The sequence below is a fragment of the Clupea harengus genome, chromosome 5, assembly GCF_900700415.2.
Source record: "Clupea harengus chromosome 5, Ch_v2.0.2, whole genome shotgun sequence".
NCBI classification, from domain to species: domain Eukaryota; kingdom Metazoa; phylum Chordata; class Actinopteri; order Clupeiformes; family Clupeidae; genus Clupea; species Clupea harengus.
In genome coordinates, this window is record NC_045156.1 from 27,026,883 (window position 1) to 27,041,751 (window position 14,869).

The 14,869-nt window shown below is 48.1% G+C and overlaps 1 protein-coding gene across 8 annotated transcripts; it reads right to left on the reverse strand.

Moving 5' to 3' along the window:
• Positions 1–108: 108 nt before the first annotated feature.
• rad54l2 (RAD54 like 2) lies at positions 109–14,869 on the reverse strand. Of its 8 annotated transcripts, XM_031568369.2 has the most exons (23): positions 14,720–14,869; positions 14,208–14,274; positions 12,753–12,981; positions 12,067–12,430; positions 10,948–11,201; positions 10,057–10,212; positions 9,482–9,753; positions 8,951–9,133; positions 8,307–8,440; positions 7,805–8,001; positions 6,952–7,294; positions 6,344–6,521; positions 5,800–6,024; positions 4,522–4,640; positions 4,051–4,169; positions 3,710–3,809; positions 3,217–3,422; positions 2,881–3,056; positions 2,475–2,671; positions 1,978–2,162; positions 1,630–1,719; positions 1,307–1,399; positions 109–1,081 (listed from the first exon to the last, which is right to left on the reverse strand). In XM_031568369.2, the coding sequence occupies exons 3-23, from the start codon at positions 12,922–12,924 to the stop codon at positions 165–167; spliced, it is 4,680 nt and encodes a 1,559-aa protein (XP_031424229.1). In that variant the 5' UTR covers positions 12,925–12,981; positions 14,208–14,274; positions 14,720–14,869; the 3' UTR covers positions 109–164. The 8 variants fall into 8 exon arrangements, with proteins under 8 accessions (XP_031424229.1, XP_031424232.1, XP_031424234.1 ...); XM_031568372.2 differs by lacking the exon at positions 14,208–14,274 and having other exon boundaries at positions 10,957–11,201; XM_031568374.2 differs by lacking the exon at positions 14,208–14,274 and having other exon boundaries at positions 9,482–9,714.

Genomic DNA, 14,869 nt, shown 5'->3' on the forward strand with positions numbered 1-14,869 from the left:
GTGAGTGTGTGAGTGTGTGTGTGTGTGTGTGTGTGTGTGTCCGTGTGTGTCCGTGTGTGTCCGTGTGTGTCCGTGTGTGTCCGTGTGTGTCCGTGTGTGTCCGTGTGTGTGTGTGTGTGTGTGTGTGCGCGCGCGCATCTCCAATTGTTTTTACTGGATTGGTTTCACTGACCCATTACTTCAATGACATCGTCGTCCGAGCTGCTACCTCCGTTTTCTGCCATGCTAGAGTGAGGAAGGTCTGGCCTGGCCAGGGCGGCGCCCAGAAGGCTGGAGGTGCCCGAGGGGTAGTGGGAGAGGAAGCCAGGGGTGGTGGAGGACGAAGCAGATGAGGAGGAGGAGGAGCCGGGGAAATGTGACTGGTTGTATGACAACGGGAAGCCACCGCCGGATAGCATGCTAGCCATGCTGGGGTTGAGCATGAAAGGGGGGAGGGAGGAGGACGGCAGAGCGGAAGAGGAGGATGAGGAAGAGGCGGCCGAAGTGGAGGCCAAGGCTGAGGAGCCGGGGAGAGGTCCGTTTCCCGTGGCTTCTAGGCCCAGTGCGTCGGGCCCAGAGGACGAGGATGGAGGGGGGAACATGGAGTGCAGGTCCCCCAGTCCGTCTCCGAACTGGGACCTGCTCCCGGCACCACCCCCGCCGCCCCCGAGCAAGGAGTGATTCATGTGACCCAGCGTCCCCAGCAGCGCCGGGTTGAGCCCCACGGACGGGAAGCCCATGCCGCCGCCGTCGGCGCCACCGCCCATGGGGAAGCTTGGAAACTCTGACGCCCCCAGTGACCTCTTGCCCCCGTGTGGCCTCTGGAACCACTTCCTCTTGTTGCCGCGCAAGTCTCCTTCATCTGTGCCAGGTGTTGGCCAGCCGTAGGCGTCTGCTGTCTGCCCGTGCTGCCGCCTGTTATCACCTGACATCTCCCCCCTGTCTGGGGGTGATAGTTCATCTCCCATGGCAACCGTCTCCTCATAGCGGTGGAGCTCGCGCAGGATCTCCGGGCTCTCCGGGGGAGACGGGGAGGGCTGTTTCCGCTCTGGGGACGACGTTCCGCCATTACTCACAGAGTGCAACGAGCCTCCCTGGGAACCTGGAAGATGGATATCAGCAATAATCAGGTTAGTAATCATTAAAACCTCTATGATAATCAATCAAATTCAGGGGTGGACTGACAGACAGATGGACAGTGAGATCACTAGAGATGTTCTGCAGGGACCTAAATGCATTCATTCCCCATTGATGATCTCTATTGAAGGGTACACTAGGGAACCCTCTACATGTAGCATGGGGCATCATGTGGTTCCTAGCGCTGTACCTCTGGCCATGCTGGTGATGGCCTGTAAAGGTCTGTTCTTCCCCGAGGAGCGGATGGCAAAGATGCGGCCATCGTTGGTCCTGATGTAGGTACCTAGAGGCAGAGGGAGCCACATAGTTTGCAGCTGACCGCAGTTTTACAAGCACAACAGCTGATATGAATGAATTAATTATTACTTTTTGAAAAAAATAATTATTTAGCTCAGATTATGTTTGACAACTGTAACAGCATGTGTAGTTAATCCAATCAGTGTTTCCGTGTCTCTATGTGAGCACTGGTAATCCAGTGCATGGCCCAACTGACTGTGTATATGTTGACCATACCTTTGGAGCCTTTGATGACGTGAATGCTCTCTCCAGCTCCAATCCGGGCCTGGACGTCAGTGGTGCTGTTGGCCCCTGGGATCACGATGTCTATGGATGCGGGCACAAACCACATACTAGTACCCAATGCTGAAAAAGCTTTCAGAAGCTCAGAATCTCCATGTTCTTTTCGTCCCTTAGGAATAACACTGGGTAAACCGTGAGTAAAATGACACCCCGAAGTGTGTTCCTACAGTATCACGTATGGCAGTTCTGTGGAAAGTCTGTTATATGCTTCAGGTGTACAGATGTGTGTGTAATGAGGAGCAAGACTGCACTGGCCAGCTAGCGGGGGGGCGTTGTTATTACCGGTGGTTGTGATGATGCGCTGCACGTACACACCGGCCTTCTGCAGGTAGTTGACGGGGAAGTTGATGCCCGAGCTGGAGCCAGGGATTCCCAGCGATACCTGCCGAGGCATCATGGGAATGGGCGTGGACTGCACTGGACGCACGCTCGCCACTGGCTTTTCATCTGAACGAATGGTGGGGCGCCTGAGGAAGCAAGGATGCGGAGGGGGGCAAAGGTCATGATTGGGTTACATCACAGTCCATAGGTTTGTGGTGATTGTGGGTGCTGTATGTACAGTATGTATTGGATGTGTTTCATGTTTGCCAGCATACTATATGTGAGTGCATATATGTGTATTTGTTTATGGATTGGGGGGTATATATATATATATATATATATGTATGTGTTTTTTTCTGCTCAAATGGATGTGTGTGTAAGTTTGTATGCATGTGCTTGTCTGTGTTTGTGTTTGTGTGTGTGTTTGTGTGTGTGTGTGTGTGTGTGTGATCTGGTACCAGTTGTGTTGATTGAAGGCTTGGATGTTGTTGAGGTTCTGTGCGCTGGTTGGGTAGTAGTGTGCGTAGGACGGCCGTGAGTAGGGCACGGAGGCCCTCTTCTCCTCCTCGTAGCTCTTCTTGGCGGCACGCTTCTCAGCCTTGGTGAGCTTCATCTCCTTGCGGTCCATCAGCAGGGATTCGTGCTGGAAGGGCGGCTGGTTGGGATGACAGGAGCGTGGGGTCAGAGACAAAGATGGGGTGCCAGTGGGCAGATGGATTTCTGTTTTTCGCGATGGGATGAGTTTCTTTCTGGGTGTACGTGTGCTTTCAGTAGTGTGTGTGTGTGTGTGTGTGTGTGTGTGTGTGTGTGTGTGTGTGTGTGTGTGTGTGTGTGTGTGTGTGTGTGTGTGTGTGTTTTATGTACCTTGGTGATGCACTCTGGGAAATTTAGGCAGGTATCTCTGATGACCGTTTCCATTTCATTCTGGGCTTGCAGAATGTTCTGGTGGCGGTCGGGCTCTTCCTCCACAAAATGAAGCAAAGACTCCACTTCTCGTCGGGTGAAGTTGAGCACAGGGTTCAGGTCGTCCACAACACGGTCTGTAGCACACACAAACACACACACGGGCAAATTCACACATACATACACACACATGGGTAGAGTAGAAGACACAATCGAGTGATTGCAAGAACGGCATACGAATAAAAACTCAGACACGAAAAGACACACACGTCACAACACAAACTGCTTGCCACTCACCAGACATGCCCTGTTTGGAGACCTGCCGGTCGTAGATCTTCTTCTCCAGGGTGAAGTCACACACCAGACGGTAGATATGGCAGGGCTTGCGTTGCCCGTAGCGATACACTCGGCACACAGCCTGTGCGTCGTGGCAGGGGTTCCAGGAAGCATCGAAAACCACCACGCGGTTCGCCCCGATTAGGTTCACTCCCAGACAGCCCGCTCTACAGAATAATAATAATAATTAAATTTATTTGTAACGCACTCTTCATTCAGAAGAATCTCAGAGTGCCAATGTCACACACAATATGGGGCCCATGATTAAGCACGATGTATCGATAATGTTTCGTTAACACAGCAATCAAAAAAGGTGATGTGTACACTTACAAGTGTTGGTGTGTGGACAGTGTGCCTGAGAGAACACAAACCATGCATATAGGAGTGTATAAGAGGAAGTATGTGTACATCTGCGTCCAGCTTTCGAGTGTGTATGTGTGTCTGTGCACACTACCTAGTAGAGAGGAGGAAGACCCAAGCCATGTCGTTTGTTGGGTCATTGAACTGGTTGATGAGTCTCTCCCTCTCTGAAGTTGAGGTGCTTCCATCCAGCCCTACCAGAAAACGAGAGTCACCCATCATGTTAACATGGTGCTTATCTTTACAACTCCAATCTCAGGACAGAAGAGGAGATAACACCCTTTCTGTAATCCTCCATAAAGTAAAACCAGCAACATATCGGTCTTACCAAATTCAGTAAAAAACACTGTATCTGTACTGTATCCAAAATTGATAAACAGCTCTCACAGAGAATCAGAATCAGAGTAAATTGCCTTGCAGTCCAGTAAATCTTACGGTAATAGTTGATATGGCGGACCCAGTTCTGAGTGGAACTGTCAGGTTTTATTCTGGATGCTGGCATCGGCCTCTTAGACAGGAAGTCCTCAATAACAGTGAGTGTAGACAAGCTCTGACTGGTGCACACATGAAACACAATACAAAACATGAAACAAAACACACATTCAACATTCACATACAGTCATACAGGACATATGCAGGAAACATACTGCAGAGTTCCTCAAACAGCGAACCTAGATATGTCAATTGTACTTCCTGATGTACCGCTGGCTAGAGCGTAAGATAACTGTCTTGCATTTGACACCTCAAGCTGAATTCGGATTGGATCAAACACATTCTACTGCACTCACTCCTGGTTTGTGCCTAAAGCATACAAGAGTGTGTGTGTGTGTGTGTGCTATGTGACGGCAGTCTAATGTATCTCGTCACTAGACTGCCCGGCACAGTACACAGAAACCATAGACTCACCTGAACACCAAAATCTTGTCTCCTCTGCTTACACTCTCATCAATCAAATGGAAGAGCAGCACCATCTTTGCAGAATTTTCCAGGATACCTGGCTGGTAATTTGACATGATGTCTTTTGCCTATGGGTGTGAAGGACGAAAGATTAGCAACCTGCGGTGATGTTTTTGATGAGACCTTCATGTGGTTTTTAAGTCAATATACACCCCCTCCAGCTTACATGAAAGTTCCTCTCCTGGCATTGATTATACACAAAATAACATATTTCGTTTTTATCATAAAAAAACCCTTCAACTCTACACATTTGTCTGACGGAGCAAATTAGCCACACCTGGCTTTGATGGTTCGCATTTCAAACTTAGCTTTATTCTAATGATGAAGACTATCCAAAACAAATGTGTTTGTAATGAAAATATTTTACAGCAATACCTCACCCAAGGCAATACATAACACACAATTAAAATGGCAAAATAAACCATAGCATAACAAAACATTTTCATATAAGAAATCCTTATCTTGCATTTAGTGCTGTCTACATATGTCCACGCTCATAGCCACACATCAGTGTGAACAGCACAAATCACATTGAATCTGATCTTGGGCCACTTCCAATTGCAATGCAACCTCAGTCTGAACATTCAGTCATTTCGGAATTCATGCGACTTTAACGTCACTCTAGATCGACATCCGCCTCAATTCTGCGCTGGTGGGAGTCACACGATAAATACAAACAACAGCTGCGATGGAGGTCGTCCACAAACACCTCCGTACAGAAACACCTCCGTACAGAAGTAGCAGCCACTGCCCCACAAAAAGCCATTTTTCTCATCCTCCTCGTAATCATTTGCTCACAAATGTGCTGGTTTCCACTGCAAATCAACTTACAAATGAACCCGTAACCGTTAAATTCAGTGGCCTCCATTTTCCCATAGGACAAAATGCTGACGTCTGACGTCTTTGGCGATATTGTTTCTTTCGCGCATGCGGGTCAGATCAAGACCATGACCAGCCCACACTTGAATCTGACATTGGCCACATTTAAAAAACAATGTGAACAGCCAAACGAAATAAAATCGGATCTGAACAATAAATCCAAATTGAGCACTAAGAATTGCAGTGTGAACATAGCCATACTGGCATTGTTGCAGCTTAATGTTCTGCTACAAACAATAACAATACCCCAGAAATGGTTTAGCAAAAGAATTGTTCTGAGAACTGAGAATGCTAACCTGACAACCAGTCAACTTCAACACCTTCCTAATTGGTCCAAGTGATTCTTACCCATTCATAGGTGACGACCTGATTGGCTCTCTCCTGTATTGGGTTTATGCCCAGCACAGGCAAGCCCCCTTTGCTTTGAGCGGAGTCACCAGACTTGCCCTTCAGACCAGGGGCAGCACATCGGGCGTTACCAGGGGAACTGACATCGTCCAAGTCCAGGTCGTGCTCATTAGCAAGGCTCTCTTTCTGCAGTGTCTCGTACAGAACATCTGGATGGTTCCATATCTGAAGACAGAGAACAGCCGTAAGACCAGGTTGGTAAAATACAGCAAAAGATATCAGGGCTACCTTGAAGCTCTACTGAATAAACTAGCATATTTGAATTAGCATATTGGTATTAACAGGAAACATGAACCCACAGCATTGCCAGACTTCATGCTGGTTCATTATTAAAAATGCATGATGGTTACAAAGGGAAACAAAGTTTGAAAAAAGTGAACCATGCTGTTGGAGCACTTTGAAAGCCATGTCCAACCCATCCACGTTTATACAAGTGAACTCCAAATGGCCTAATTGGCAGCAGAAAGGGACAAAGGGCACTCACCTTGCAACAGACACAGAAGGCCTTGAGGGGGTTGAGGCCCAGCCAGCCGCTGTTGCCCGCGTCCCTGAAGCGGTTCATGAACTCCATGTAGAGCGCCCTCTGCAGGGGGCACAGACGCACCATGATCACATGCTCCTCTTTGTCCGGCAGCTGATTCCTCAGCACATCGTGGCCCCGCCTGGCGCCAAAAAAAACACATAAAAAAGACAATCCCACAATGGTACACATAGTGGATATTTTGCAATGACTGAATGAACAGGATGATTTTTTTTTAATGACAAGGAAAGGAGAAGTGTTATATGTGTTCAAGTACCTGACACGAGAGAACATAACATTAAAAAAAAACAATCAAGTTGTTTATTTTGGAGCTGTGTGTGTGTGTGTCATGACTAGTCTTGCCAATATTACGATATGTGTCAGGGGTTCAGCTAATCAATCATTTGATCCACAAGTTACTATTTTCCAGTGCCCTAAGTTCCAAAGCTCAAAGTAACGATGTTAGTGGGTGAGTGCTGCTTTTTGACAGCGTTTTTACTTTTAGTGTCCTCAGGCATGTGTTCTTGTGGTGCGGTGCGGTGCGGTGCGGTGCGGCGCAGCGTATCACCCACCTCTGCACGAAGCCCTCCAGGAGGCTGTGCAGCACGTGGCTGCGGTAGCGCATGAGCCTGCAGTCCTGCGGCGTGCTGTCCATGCACTGACCGTTGAGGATGGGCCGCTCGAACATGTTGCTGAACTCCTGCCGCGTGCCCAGGAAGTCGGGCCGCACAAAGTCCACCATGCACCAGTACTCGATCAGGTTGTTCTGCAGCGGGTAGCCCGTGAGCACCACCCGCCGCCGCGAACGGATGTTCTTCAGCGCCTGGGACGTGCTGGCGTGGCAGTTCTTGATGCGGTGGCCCTCGTCACAGATCACCACGTCAGGCCCGGGCCGTGAGAGGGCCTTCTCAATGCCTGCAGGTGGGGAGAAGACAAGCCCTCTCTAATGACTGTGATTGGTGAACAGTTGAAGACAAGACCTCTCTAATGACTATGATTGGTGAACAGTTGAAGACAAGCCCTATCTAATGACTGTGATTGGTGGACAGTTGAAGGCAAGCCCTCTCTAATGACTGTGATTGGTGAACAGTTGAAGACAAGACCTCTCTAATGACTATGATTGGTGGACAGTTGTAGAAGACAGACTTGTGTAGAACACAAGAGGTGTCCTGAGTAGTAGGTGCCAATACAATGGGATGAACACATCACATCAGGCATACAATCAGAATATTTTAATATTAGTACTTTTCCATACATTTGTATAAATACTTCATCACTACTAGTTAAATGTTAATTATTAACACTAATAACTAAATGTAAAGGTTTGTGGGGAGTCTTTTGTGTGATGAAATTTGAATGAAACATTACAGTGTCGCCCGACTGAACTGATCGGACACAGATGCGGCGAGCGATTGTTGCGCTGACCTTTGAGGAGCTCCTGCTGGCGGTCTTCCTCATCCAGGTCGATGATGACCGGCCCGGTTGGCTTCTTAGTCTTCCTCTTGCGCCCGGTCACGAAACTCTTCTTGAGGGACAGCAGGCGGTACATCTCGTAGCCCATCAGCAGCACGCCTCCGTCACGACTCCAGTCCTCCACCACCTTCGCCCGAGCAACAGTGGTTCTTACAGGACAAAGAAGAGAATACAAATTACAAACCAAAACGTTTCTTTTGTCAGCTGTAAATGTACATATTACATATTGGCATTTGGTGATCGCATGATAAGAAAAAAAAACAAAATAAGAAACAAATGATTATGGGAACTTTGAGGGTCAAACTGTGAGTTACACTATACATATTTCCCATCTGTCCCTGCTCTGCTAGATGTAACTGAAACTAGTCAGTGCTAAGTAGTGGCAATGGCGAATTAATGCAACACAAAGTAGTCATGGAATGTGTACATGTGTGAGTGTGTGCTGATGCCTTACTTGTGCTCGTCGTTGAGGATGAACACTCGGAAGGCGCGAGGGGCTATGTAGCTTTCGTCTGTGTCAGGGGGTAGGTTCTCTTGGGTCGGCAGCCAGAGGTTAAACTCAGCCAGCCAGTTCTGTAGTGTGTTCACCTGCAGTGGAGAGAGGAAGAGGAGGAGGAGGAGGAGGAGGAGGAGGAGGAAATAGGAACAAGAGGAAGAGCAAGGGAAAAGGGAATGAGCCAGAGAGATCAAATGAAAGAGAGATGTAAAGAAAGAATAGAGAGACATGGAGAGTGACCAGGAGAAAAAGGGGAAGCCAGGAAGAGGAAGAGGAAGAGGGAGGGGAAAAGTCAGACAGAAATGAGAAAGACAGCTGAGAAGGCTGGGGCCAATCATGTTACTATGGGAACAGGAACAGTCACTATCTTTGAAATTCCTGCCATGCCATTACAAATGACTCACCACAATCGTCATATTAAACAATTACTCACACACTCAGAATCTCTAACGCACTCAAACTAAAAACTTCACAAAAAACACACACACACACACTTGTGGTAAGCTCACACACACACACACACACACACACACACACACACACACACACACACACACACACACACACACACACACACACACACACGTGGCCTGCTCACTCACAGGCACAATGGTGAGCACAGTGTGGGCTCCGGTGTAGCGCAGCAGGATGTCGACGAAGGAGATGACCTGCAGGGTTTTGCCCAGGCCCATGCTGTGCGCCAGGATGCAGCCGAAGCCACTGCTGCTCTTGTAGCGCTCCACCGACTCCACCAGGTTATCATACAGAAACCGGATCCCACCAATCTGAGAGAGGGAGCGAGGGAGGAAGGAGAGCGGAGGAAAAAAGGAGAGATTAAGAATGTCCCGAGAGGGGACAGAGGAACGAGTAAAAGAGAGGGGGAAAGAGTAATTGAAAGAGAACAAAAGTCAAGTGAAAGGTTAAAGGGATGGCACAAAACACACCAATTTCATTAATGGGCGACTGGCAAGACACAAGGCAACGAGCCACGAGCAACAAGCAAAGTCCACTGCACATGAACTAAAGCTAATTTAATACCATGAGCAAGATCCCGTCAATGAAATTAGGGGCCCCCAGTGTTTGGCCATTATTAGTTCCGCTACCACCATACTGTGAGGACGGGTTGTGGTCACCTGGTGGGGTTTGACAGCGCGGGCCAACTGTGGTGCCAGGTACAGGTCCGCCTCCTCGGGCGGGTGGTTCATGTTGACCAGCACGTTGCCCTGGGGGTCGGGCTGGTTGTGCGCGTCGTTGGCGTGCGCTCCGCTGCTCTCGTCCGGAGGTGGCGTGCCGGAGCGCTCCTCGTCGTCCGACTCGCTGCTGATCTGCAGGGCGTCGTCCTCGTCCGAGCTCAACTCGATCACGTCTGAGGAGGGGTAGGGATGGACAAGAGACGGCAAGAAGACTGAGAGAAGAGCAGAAACAGACCGTGGCGTTAGGGTGTGCAGTTTTCCATTAGCGAAAGTGTCTGAAGTGCTGTAGTCCACAAAAACATTATTTTTACGAAACGTTTCCAAAAGATCCATGAGTGAGCAGACATCCAGAGCTACACTTTCACACTGCCAGGCAGACTGCATTTTTACAAACGTGCATAACTGTATAATACCGATCAACAGACGGCATGGCTTTCAGAGAACTCCTCAGACACGTGGGTCCTCGAGGCATTGACTATGACAGGCAGGTGTTCTTGAGCATGAATGTATCTCACCATCTCTAGGCTTGGGGAGGAGGATGGGGAGCGGCAGAGAGGGTTGGGGGGGAGGTGGCACGTCCCCCTCGTCTCCACTGCTGTCCAGACAGATCACCTCCCCTCGGGCAGCAGACAATGGTCTAGGGGCTTCACTGTTTTGAGACAAGCTTTCAGCTGGAGGGCACACACACAGAGAGAGAGACAGAGAGACAGAGAGAGAGAGAGAGAGAGAGAGAGAGAGAGAGAGATAGTTAGCCAACAGGCTCATGGGTAAAGCAAGGAAACTTACAAAGATATGGACAAAAGGAGTGGAGTTGGAGTCTGTGCTAAGGTGTGGTGTCCGTGGCGATACTGGAACAACACAGGTGGAACATCAAAGCAGCGCGTTAAACTAGGGGAAGAATAGCCTCACCTATGTTTGTCTACAATATGTTCTACAAGGTGACTTCAATTTTCGGCCAGTAGTCAAAGTATGAGTTTCCATTATCTGTTACAAACCATATGAGCTCTTCTGTTTACACTGCTCAAATATGGCAACGCTGCTCAAATATGGCAACGCTGCTCAGGTGCCATTCTAACCTGCCTCCAATTTCACATGGAGTGTAGATGTAAGTTGAGATATTTTTCAAGAATAGAACATCATGGATATTTATCTATAGATTGGAAAACAAACTTCTTTTTTTTTTTTCCTTGACAAAGTCAACATATCTATTTGGTGTGTGAAAGAAACGTTATAATATGTGATGTGTGAGGCATTTAAATGTTAGATGTTCTAACGGAGTGTTCACTTGCCTAACCCTGTGCTTCGGTTAGCTGAAGCTACAACCTATCCAGCTAAAGTAAAAAAGGCTCTCAGACAGCCGTTTCACAGGACGCTCGGAGAGAAAATGAGCCATGAACCACACTTACAAGACATACCCTCTACGGGGAGGACGGAGCTGGTGTAAAGTGGGTCTGTGAGCTGTGGTGGAGCCGCTGCGTTGACTGAAGGGACTGTGTGTGTGTGTGACTGGTGGAGGGTAGGCTCACTGGTGGGGGGCTCGCCGGGCACGGGCGCCATGGGGAAGTCCTTCCTCAGCTGCTCCAGCCGCCGCCGCCTCTCCATCTCCTCCTGCTGGGCCGCCTGCGTCACGGCCTCCAGCTGGTGCTCCTTCAGGAGCTTCCTGACCGCACAAACACAGGGGAAATGGGTGTGAAACATACAGCTTCCTGACCGCACAAACACAGGGGAAATGGGTATGAAACATACAGCTTCCTGACCGCACAAACACGGGGGGAATAGGAGTGAAACATACAGCTTCCTGACCGCACAAACACAGGGGAAATGGGTGTGAAACATACAGCTTCCTGACCGCACAAACACAGGGGAAATGGGTATGAAACATACAGCTTCCTGACCGCACAAACACAGGGGAAATGGGTATGAAACATACAGCTTCCTGACCGCACAAACACGGGGGGAATAGGAGTGAAACATACAGCTTCCTGACCGCACAAACACGGGGGGAATAGGAGTGAAACATACAGCTTCCTGACCGCACAAACACGGGGGAAATGGGAGTGAAACATACAGCTTCCTGACCGCACAAACACGGGGGAAATGGGAGTGAAACATACAGCTTCCTGACCGCACAAACACGGGGGAAATGGGTATGAAACATACAGCTTCCTGACCGCACAAACACGGGGGAAATGGGTATGAAACATACAGCTTCCTGACCGCACAAACACGGGGGAAATGGGAGTGAAACATACAGCTTCCTGACCGCACAAACACGGGGGAAATGGGTATGAAACATACAGGCAAACTACTGATTTCTGATACTCGGTGCAGAAGAAAAGCAGTTTCTAAGCATTGTGCAACTTCATGGCACAATGTTAGAAAGTGCAGTAATTTCTCCATGACTAGATCGAAATCACCCTATTCCATAACTTGGCATTCCCCCCTCAATGTTCACCAGGTACAACTATTATGTCCTGAGGTGTGGCATGGCATTTTAGATGCAAACATTCAGATGTATGCGTTACCTGATGTTCCTCCTCATGTGAGCAGGCTTGGAGAGCTTGGAGGCGCTCTTCTTGGTGTCTTCGCTGGGGGTCGGGGTGCCAGAGCGGCTCTCTGGGCTGGAGGGGGACTGGGAGCCTGACGCTGAGGGGGGGCGCGACGAGGACCTGGATGAGGGCGGGGACGCAGGCCTGGAGGACGGCCGAGACGTGGGCCTGGATGACGGCCGAGACGGGGGCCTGGAGGACGGCCGAGACGGGGGCTGAGACGGGGGCTGAGAGTGAGGGCTGGAGGAAGAGCTCCCGTGTGGTGAGGTAGGTGGAGGGGTGCCCTGGGTGGCCCTCTGCTGAGTTTCCTCATTGTCAATTTTGGCACTGCCGGGCCGATCTACAGAGAGATGAATAGACAGACAGACAGACAGACAGGACAAGAGAGTCTGAGAAAAGACTAGCGACTGAGAAAAACATTACCACAAACTCCCTTTGTAATATATGGGAAATATAGACAAAGCTGTGAGTCTGATCTTAACAAAGCAGAGTTCGTTTTAGACAACCACAACATTTGGTTCATCCCTCCTTCTGCAGCACTAGTGTCAAACTAAACCCCAAAACACAGAAATGTTGAGCACTGCAGGAACACCTACAGAAACATGTAGGTAAATGTCTGTCTGGTCTTGTCTTAGTTACCCTCTGCATATCTCTCCACTTACCAGCTGAATCTTCCTCATCGTCCCCGTCATTCTCATCATCTTCCTCATCCGTCTCATTCACCTCCTCCTCGTCATCATCATCATTATCCTCCTCCTCCTCCTCTTCCATATCTTCCTCTTCACTGTTGAGGCCAGGCTCCAGGTCGCTGCCTGAGTTTGCCTCTTCAGACATGGTGTCTCACAGAGCTCACAGAGCATTACCTGCACATCCTCCCATGGATTACCTGCACTGCAGAGAAAAGAGAGAAGTTCAGTAAGACTAAAACACCTACGACGGGGTCAGCAGCACACAAAAAAAATGAATGGAACCTGGTGAGAACGTGTTCTTCATTACTGTCAAAAGGGCTGATCTCACATTCTTCACCCATCAAACGAAGTACCTATTCGTTGCTAATCAAACATGCATGCTTTCAAAGAGAGAGGAGCAACTTGTTTAAACACTCACACACTCACAGAAGCAGCTGTGCCTATGACCTGTGCTCCCTATTCATCAATCCTCATATCATCTAGGTGTGATACTAAGCGGTAGCCATGCTGGCTGAATAAGGGCTCCTCTGTTACTACGGTAACTCCTCCTCCATCTCAGTGAGGAGAAATCAGGATCAGACCTAATAATCACTAATAATATTACATGGTTTTTTTTTTTTTAATCCAACACATGAATCTTTCAGAATTTCCCATAGTTTTGGGAGTTTCTGCCATCTAGGATTGTGGGCCAAAAAAGTGTCAGGGCCCGTTACTGAATGTGCGGTCATACAGAAATGTACAGTATTGTGCAGCTTCCTACACTCTTGGTCTAGGCTTCATTCCTGAAGTTCTTACAAAATAGTGACTCCTGTTGTACACAGACAGAGTGGGGGATGGGAGTCTATAATAAATGAATGTCCACCATTAATTATTCAGTCATTCCTGCACAACTACTCATGAAATATACATATGCTACACTGAGGACTTGCATTAAGCAGTGAGGCTGAGGCGGAGGGTTGGCGAGGGGTGAAGAGTACCTTAAATTACATGTTACCTGCATTCTATTCTTGGCATTCAAAGTCATTTTCTCGAGATCATAATTGATGCAGCTATATATCGAGATTAAATTGATAACCCAACTGAAAATGTTTTCATTCTCACGAAAAAAATCATTGGTCATGTGTGCACGCATCAGTATCCGTGTCTACATTTTGTCAGTGTAATTTTTCTCTGATTATTTCACAAATCGAAGCGTTTTTTACAACTATGAGTTCATTGGCCATTACTAAGTCTTTGCTAGAACACTTACAGTTGGGTGAAATAGGCGGAGGAAGAGGGCATTACGGGAGAAAATATGAATTCTCGTGAACATCAAGTTATTTAGAGCGGTTTCATAACTGCCTATATGTAATCAGCAAATGAGACCCTGGGTGCAAGGCTACTGCCTGGCGGAGGCAAAGGAATAAATTATATTTGAAAATCACTAACCTCTTTCATTTATTTTTGTTGGATGCTAATTTAGGTCCATACAATGTGCCACTGGTGTCACGCTAACCTAAGTGATGAACGTAAACATTGCATCCGGAATTAAAGAGAGCCAGTCTTTTACATAACAAACGCTAGCTTACATTATACACAGCATATAGCTAACGTTAATGTCATCACTCACTAGCATCATGCTAACAGTCTCAGAGGAAAAGCAGGATTATCCGTTGGAAATCAATACTGAGTAATAGTGAAGGGCAATATTCTGGCAAAAACCACCACTCAGTCGACGCAAGCTGTTTGCAAGCCGCGTAAATGCATCGATGCAGCTCTGGAGTTCAGCTAACTAGCTGGCTACCTAGCATAGCTACCTTGTTAACTAGCTATCGTCTATTGTCCACAGTTGAGAGAATGATGGCTCTCTTGAAAAACAGACATACTAGCCTAGCTAACTATATTATATTTGCTGTAATGTTACCTGGTTAAACCGACAACGTGATATGCGGAACCCCTACCTTTTGCACTCCCTTTGAAGAGTCTGATTATTCTATGTTGATCATTAGTCAATTTTTTAATAATCACTGGATTCTGAAATTTCCTTCAGTTTTTTTTTTCCAGGGTCGTCAGTAACAATTGTCCCCTGCATACATGTCACACTCAGCAGT

What these genes read in the sequence shown, in the direction of transcription:
- rad54l2 (XM_031568368.2), bottom strand. Translation starts at nt 12,924, where the DNA reads ATGTCTGAAGAGGCAAACTCAGGCAGCGACCTGGAGCCTGGCCTCAAC. An exon ending in CTGTGCTCACCATTGTGCCT is followed by an intron (nt 8,441 to 8,950) that starts GTGAGTGAGCAG and finishes TCTCCACTGCAG; the next exon opens with GTGAACACACTACAGAACTG. An exon ending in GTCTTCCTCCTCTCTACTAG is followed by an intron (nt 3,423 to 3,709) that starts GTAGTGTGCACA and finishes ATTATTCTGTAG; the next exon opens with AGCGGGCTGTCTGGGAGTGA.